Source organism: Cherax quadricarinatus, chromosome 29 (assembly GCF_038502225.1).
Source record: "Cherax quadricarinatus isolate ZL_2023a chromosome 29, ASM3850222v1, whole genome shotgun sequence".
In the NCBI taxonomy this organism is placed as follows: Eukaryota; Metazoa; Arthropoda; class Malacostraca; order Decapoda; family Parastacidae; genus Cherax; species Cherax quadricarinatus.
Window position 1 is genome coordinate 30,240,810 of NC_091320.1, and position 7,500 is coordinate 30,248,309.

The 7,500-nt window shown below is 41.8% G+C and overlaps 1 protein-coding gene across 4 annotated transcripts in view; it reads left to right on the forward strand.

Annotated features, from left to right (window-relative positions):
* The window catches only part of LOC128690475 (agrin), a 479,367-nt gene that overhangs the window by 413,623 nt on the left and 58,244 nt on the right, over positions 1 to 7,500 (forward strand). For all 4 annotated transcript variants that reach the window (XM_070089666.1, XM_070089669.1, XM_070089668.1 and 1 more), the window contains one exon: positions 1,127 to 1,315. In XM_070089666.1, the coding sequence (XP_069945767.1) occupies positions 1,127 to 1,315 (189 nt within the window). The remainder of the gene's footprint in view (positions 1 to 1,126; positions 1,316 to 7,500) is intronic.

Genomic DNA, 7,500 nt, shown 5'->3' on the forward strand with positions numbered 1-7,500 from the left:
CAGTTTTGGTAATCCCGCACCTCCTCCTAACTTCCAAACTACGAATTCTCTGCATTATATTCACACCACACATTGCCCTCAGACATGACATCTCCACTGCCTCCAGCCTTCTCCTCGCTGCAACATTCATCACCCACGCTTCACACCCATATAAGAGCGTTGGTAAAACTATACTCTCATACATTCCCCTCTTTGCCTCCAAGGACAAAGTTCTTTGTCTCCACAGACTCCTAAGTGCACCACTCACTATATATATATATATAATTACGTATTTGTATATAAACAATTTATAAAATCTGCAGCGTGCTTAATCAACAGAGCACCATTGTCCGGGCTCTTAGACCAATGTGTAACGTTAAGTATACTTCACTGTAATGCCTGTAAGTGAATTCACACATTGCATTACCAGTTTTTTATTAAGTAAGTACACATAAGTACAATTATCATAGTGTAAATTACCTAGGATAACCCCCCCCCCCCCCCCCCAAAAAAAAAAAAAAAAAAAAAAAAAAAACAGTGACTTGTTTCCATTGGAGTCCTTGTAAAAATTTAGTTACTACCATGATCTGCTTAGCACAGACATAGTAGGTTCTTGGATCTATTATATGCCTCCATTTTTTTTTACTCATAATTTTACAGACATATTATCCTCAGCTCATTTATAGGCTAAGAATTATTATCCTACGACAGCTTATATCAAAACCCAGCATTATCTGATGTGTACTATCATTTCCTGGGGTGCCACCCACAACAGTTGATTAATACCCAGGTACCTACTTACTGGTAGGTGAACAGGGCCAGCAGGTGTAAGGAAATGTGCCTAACATTTCCACCTGTATACCTGGAGGATCTAACCATGGATACATAGTGTGTGAGCCGAGTGCACTACTACCATCATAATAGGTATAGGGTGCATTAAAACTGTTGATCGATGGTAACCAAACTTGGGTACCAGAAACTTTTTTGTTTGCGTACATATAAAATACTTTTATTTAAAATGTACAAAATATCCTTGTGGTTTTGGTAAACTAAGTTATATGAACATTTAATAACTTGCAGATAGTAATTAATGTACTGTATCACTTTTCTTATTGGTATATTCACTTATTCTTATCGATTTGCTCAGGTTGAACTGGAGTTCCGAACATTCACGGACAGCGGGATACTCCTGTACAGTCAGCAACAGAAGGATGGCTCTGGGGACTTCCTCTCCCTGGCCCTTGTAGATGGCTTTGTAGAGTTCCGTTACAATTTGGGATCAGGTCCAGCCTTAATTCGCAGCCACGAACGGGTGCAGATGAAGCGCTTCCACAAAGTGAGTCACTAAGGTGGTCCCTCAAGGATTAACTGCTAGTGTAATGTTACATTCTGCAACTATATCACTCGTCTCAAGATTTAGTTTTCATGATTTTTTATAGTAATATGGTATGTTCTAGTCTGTTCATAAATAACATAAAACCTTAATTTACGATGAAGATACATAGGTTTACAGATATTACATTAGAATGTTTTGCAATGATAACTTGCATGAAAAAGGCTCTGATTATGCAATTCATTTTGGGCAAATTAAAACTATAGGGTAACTTAAAATTAAGATTATGTTGAAGCTAACTTAGAATAACATAACACTGATAAGCTCAAGTTTGATTATGTGAATGCTAAATAGAACATTTGTCTTTGTATAGAAGTATTGTTAATATGAGGGGACAGTAACAAACAACAATATTGACGGGTTAATTTAGGGAGTTGATCATAGCTGAGACAAGACAGTCTTCATGATTTACATCAGATTTAGTTTTTTTTTTTTTTTTTTTTAAGTAGTTAACAGATAGGCTTCTGGTAGTGAGCTCCATTTTTTTTTTTTGGGGGGGGTATAGAATTTTTACTTAGGTTGATTCGAACACTTTGGATGTAAAATAGGTATTTATTTCTTATATTGTGTTTATACATTTTGTTGCATGGTTCTAAACAAAATTTAATTCAGGATTCATATTTGTGTTAAGTGTCTTGTACACTATAATGTATGAACAGTAGGAAGTATGCATGTTATGTATGCTGAGTAATTTAAACCTTTTAATAGGTGCGTATGCTGTCAGAAACCTGATTGAGTGATCATTCTGTCAGCAGATTTTTAAGATAAATTTATTATTTTGCTGATTTTTCTGTAGTAGATCCCCATGTACGTATTGCATTGGTGAGATAAGAATAGATTAGAGAGTAGTACAGAGTGGTGATATCTGAGCCACACAGTTTCATAATGTTAAATGCCCATTATTTTGGAATTTTCTTGTATGTACTGGATATGAGAGTTGAATTTCAGTTTGGTGTTGAGGTTTATTCCTAGGACTTTCCTTGTCTTGTCACTTGATACATGTATTATTTATCTTTATGCACAACCAGATGTTTTTATCTTTGTTTCCAAACATTATGTAGAAAATTTTGTCAATATTGAGTGGGAGTCTGTAGATATCTTAACTGTCTCATCATTAACTGGACAAACGAGACAAACAGATACTGTAGACAAGTGATATGTCAGACAGTTTGGAGGGACGTCTAAACTGTTATATCTGAGCGCCTCTGCAGAGATGGTGATTTTGTATGAGTGATGGTGAAAGTGTTGAATGATGAAAATTTTTCTTTCTTTTTGGGGTTTTCTTTCTTTTTAGGTCGCCCTACTTTGGTGGGAAACGGCCGACATGATAAAAAATCTTGTTACAACTGTAATGAGTTATTTCAGACCTGAATTAGGTCACAAAAGTACGTATTATAGTAGACTAATACAGTGGACCCCCGCTTAACGATCACCTCCCAATGCGACCAATTTTGTAAGTGTATTTATGTAAGTGCGTTTGTACGTGTATGTTTGGGGGTCTGAAATGGACTAATCTACTTCACAGTATTCCTTATGGGAACAAATTCGGTCAGTACTGGTACCTGAACATACTTCTGGAATGAAAAAATATCGTAAACCGGGGGTCCACTGTATATACAAAACATGTTTTCAATAAAACATGAATGATATATTGTTTTCCAAGGCCATACCATTTTTTGGAAAAAAATAAGCATCAGTCTACATAGCATGCCAAATTCTACTAAAACCCACCATGGGATGCAGTATTTTCCTTCTGCATCGCAGATAGCCCATGGGAGAGGCCATCATATTTTCGGAAAAGCTCTACAGTGGTCTCAACTTTGATGGACTGTAAACAAAAGCCCATGCAGCCTTGTGGTCGTGCACTCAATTTTCGATCTTTTCATTGCCACATCTCGTCTCTGGATATACTGGCCAACAGTTGTTTCAGATCACTAATTTTGGAGCCCTGAATTTGAGTCTGAACTGAAGTTTTGCTCCAGCAAGGATAGTTTTTATGAAACATAACCCCACAGTGACTGATTTCACCCAGACATAGCCATCATAGAGAAGAGATATCAGGCAAACTTGTTGATAACTTTGATGGCCAGCTGCTGCTGGACACTGGTGTGGGAGAGCGATACTGAACACAAACAAAAAAGTCTGAAAACTGTGATATAAATCTGTATGTGGAAATTTCTATTGTGTGTACTCGCCTAATTGTGGTTGCAGGGGTCGATACTAAGCTCCTGGCCCCGCAGGAGTGTGTGTGTGTTTCTTATAGTTATCACCTTTTTTTCATTTTTCCTCCCTTTGTACTCTGTTCTTTATGACCCATGTACACACACACACACACACACACACACACACACACACGTAGTGGAGGCGGGAACCATACATAGTTTTAAGGCGAGGTATGATAAAGCTCATGGGGCAGGGAGAGAGAGGACCTAGTAGCAATCAGCAAAGAGGCAGGGCCAGGAGCTATGACTCGACCCCTGCAACCACAAATAGGCGAGTACACACACACACAAACGAAGATAGTGAAGAAACTGAAGAAAAGAAAGCTGGAATGGAGGCAACTAAATTGAATCGGGGGATACATAAAGATATACAGTGAGAGAATGAAAGGGAGAGGTCAGTCTTTGTTTATAGGCTCCAGGAAGATGAAGGGGAAACTTACAAAGCAAGAAGACAAGGGGAGAAAAAGGCACTCGAAAGCATCATAAAAGCAATAGAAGATGACATGACCCAGCTGGCAAATTTTCAGAGAATAGGAGTGTTTGCAAGAAGAACCCGGCCAGTCAAAGTGACTTTCAAGGAGGAATCGACTCGAAACAGGATCCTGTAGGAGAAAGCAAGACTAAGGGACATGCCCGCAACCCAGAATATGAGAATACGAGAAGGCAGAAACTGAAAGAGATGGTACAAAGACGAAAGGAGGAAAGAGAGATGAAGATGGTGATGGGCAGGAGAACCCACACTCAGGAAGAAGATCAAATACAGCCTCCCTCACAACCACCTACAGAAGCCCCCCAACCAGGACAACCCCAATGAAACCAAACATTCTAACCCAAAACACACATGCCATATCCAATGCCCCCACCCACCTCATTACAAACTCCACCCTCACAGCAACCACCCATAGTTCCTTAACAGGTCTCCCACTTCCCCAACCCCAACATACCCCCCAGACCACAGTTTTAGAAAAGTTGAAGGTTTGGTATACAAATGCAGACAGAATAACAAGTGCGAGGAGTGGAATGAAAGAATCAATGAGACATCCCCAGACATAATTTGAATTTGAATTTAGTAGGAACAATCCAGTCTGAGGGCCATAAGGTAGTAATTGCAGTAATGTACAATCCGCCACAGAACTGCAGGAGGCCAAGAGCAATGGTTGACACACTAGCCGAGGTGGCCAGAAGAGCTCACATGGGGGGAGCAAGGTTGCTAGTTATGGGTGATTTCAATCACAAGGAGATTGACTGGGAAAACCTGGAGCTACAAGTGGAGAGAGTAGCAGGAATAGGACAGGAAAAACCAAACTACTAAAAGGGGAACTACACAGGCATGAGGAACTTCGTGCAAGACGTTCAGTGGGAGAGAGAACTGGCAGGAAAACCAATAAAAGAAATGTTACACTATGTGACAGCAAAATGCAAGGAGGCAGAGGAGAGGTTTGTTCCCAAGGGAAACAGAAATAATGGGAAGACCAGAACAAGTCCTTGGTTCACCCAAAGGTGTAGGGTGCACAAATAAGAAGGGAGGCTCAGCAACAATACGAAAATGACATAGCATCCAAAGACAAGTCTGACCTGAAGCTGTTGTATAGCCACATCAGGAGGAAAACAACAGTCAAGGACCAGGTAATCAGGCTGAGGAAGGATGGTAGGGAGTTCACAAGAAACGACCAAGAGGTATGTGAGGAGCTCAACATGAGATTTAAAGAAGTATTTACAGTGGAAACGGGTAGGTCTCCAGGAATTCAGAACAGGGGGGTACACCAACAAGTGCTGGATGAGGTACACATAACCGAAGAGGTGAAGAAGCTTCTATGTGAACTTGATACCTCAAAGGCAGTGGGACCAGACAACATCTCTCCGTGGATCCTTAGAGAGGGAGCAGAGATGCTGTGTGTGCCATTAACAAAGATCTTCAACACACCCACTGAAACTGGGCAACTACCTGAGGTATGGAAGATGGCAAATGTAGTCCCAATTTTTATAAAAGGAGAGACACACGAGGCATTAAACTACAGACCTGTGTCACTAACGTGTATAGTATGCAGTCATGGAGAAGATCGTCAGGAGAGTGGTGGAACACCTGAAAAGAAACAAGCATATAATTGACAACAAGCACGGTTTCAGATAAGGAAAATCCTGTATCACAAACCTACTGGAGTTTTATGACAAGGTGGCAGAAGTAAGATAAGAGAGAGGGGTGGATAGACTGCATTTTCTTGGACTGCAAGAAGGCCTTTGACACAGTTTCTCACAAGAGGTTAATGCAAAAACTAGAGGATAAGGTGCACATAACAGGAAAGGCACTGCAGTGGATCAGAGAATACCTGACAGGGAGGCAACAGTGAGTCATGGTACGTGACGAGGTGTCAGAGTGGGTGCCTGTGACAAGCAGGGTTCCTCAGGGGTCAGTTCTAGGACCTGTGCTGTTTTTTGGTATATGTGAATGACATAACGGAAGGGATAGACTCAGAAGTGTCCTTTTTGCGGATGATGTGAAGTTAATGAGGAGAATCAAATCGGTCGAGGATCAGGCAGGACTACAAAGGGACTTGGACAGGCTACAAGCCTGGTCCAGCAACTGGCTCCTTGAATTTAACCCTGCCAAATTCAGTCATGAAGATTGGGGAAGGGCAAAGAGGACCGCAGACAGAGTATAGTCTAGGGGGCCAAAGACTGCATACCTCGCTCAAGGAAAAAGAAGATCTTGGGGTGAGTATAATACCGGGCACATCTCCTGAGGTGCACATCAATCACGTAACTGGTGCAGCATATAGGTGTTTTGCAGACTTAAGGATAGCATTCCAATACTTCAGTAAGGAATCATTCAAGGCTCTGTATATCATATACGTCAGGCCCATACTGGAGTATGCAGCACAAGTTTGGAATCCACACCTGTTCAAGCATATCAAGAAATTAGAGAAAGTGCAAAGGTTTGGAACATGACTAGTCCCAGAGCTAAGGGGAGTGTCCTACGATGGAAGGTTAAGGGAAATTGGCCTGACGACACTGGAGGACAGGAGGGTCAGGGGAGACATAATAACAACATATAAAATACTGCACAAAATAGATAAGGAGGACAAAGACAGGATGTTCCAGAGATGGGACACAGAAACAAGGGGTCACAATTGGAAATTGAAGACTCGGATGAGTCAAAGGGATGTTAGGAAGTATTTCTTCAGTCATAGAGTAGTCAGGCAGTGGAATAGCCTACAAAGTGACGTAGTGGAGGCAGGAACCATACATAGTTTTAAGATGAGGTTTGATAAAGCTCATGGAGCAGGGAAAGAAAGGATCTAGTAGTAATAAGTGAAGAGGCAGGGCCAGGCGCTATGACCCGACCCCTGCAACCACAAATAGGCGAGTACACATGCACACACAAAAAAAATGGGTCAGAGGGGGACTCAAAAGACCCAAGTATCAGAGGAGAATGGTTCTGGTAGGGAGGAGTGGATGGAGGAGCAGTGCAAAAGGATGGAGCAAGAGTAGGAGAGAAAACTAGGAGAGCTTTCTGCAAAAATGGAGACAGAGCTTTTGTAAATGTGTGTTGCATCTTGCAAGGTGAGGAGCAGTGAAAAAGGCTTCAGAGGCTTCTTACTTCATTTGTGAAATCTGGGTATACAGGCAGTGTATTTGTGCCCATGGCCCAGAGGGGCTCTGCCCGCAAGGGAGAGGAGTAGACCTTATTGACTGAGTGAAGGCCACTGAGTGAGAGAGAGGTAGGGGTGGGCAGACTGGCATGCCCACCTAGAGGCCTACAGGTGGCAGCATGAGCATGACACAAAATGTGAACTCGGCTGGCAGACAGCACAGGCTGTCTACATTCGCTCGGCCACGCACCACCATGGTCGTCCCAGACCATGACTGGCTGTAAAAAAAAAACTCGGTCTCTCTCTTGCTGGAACA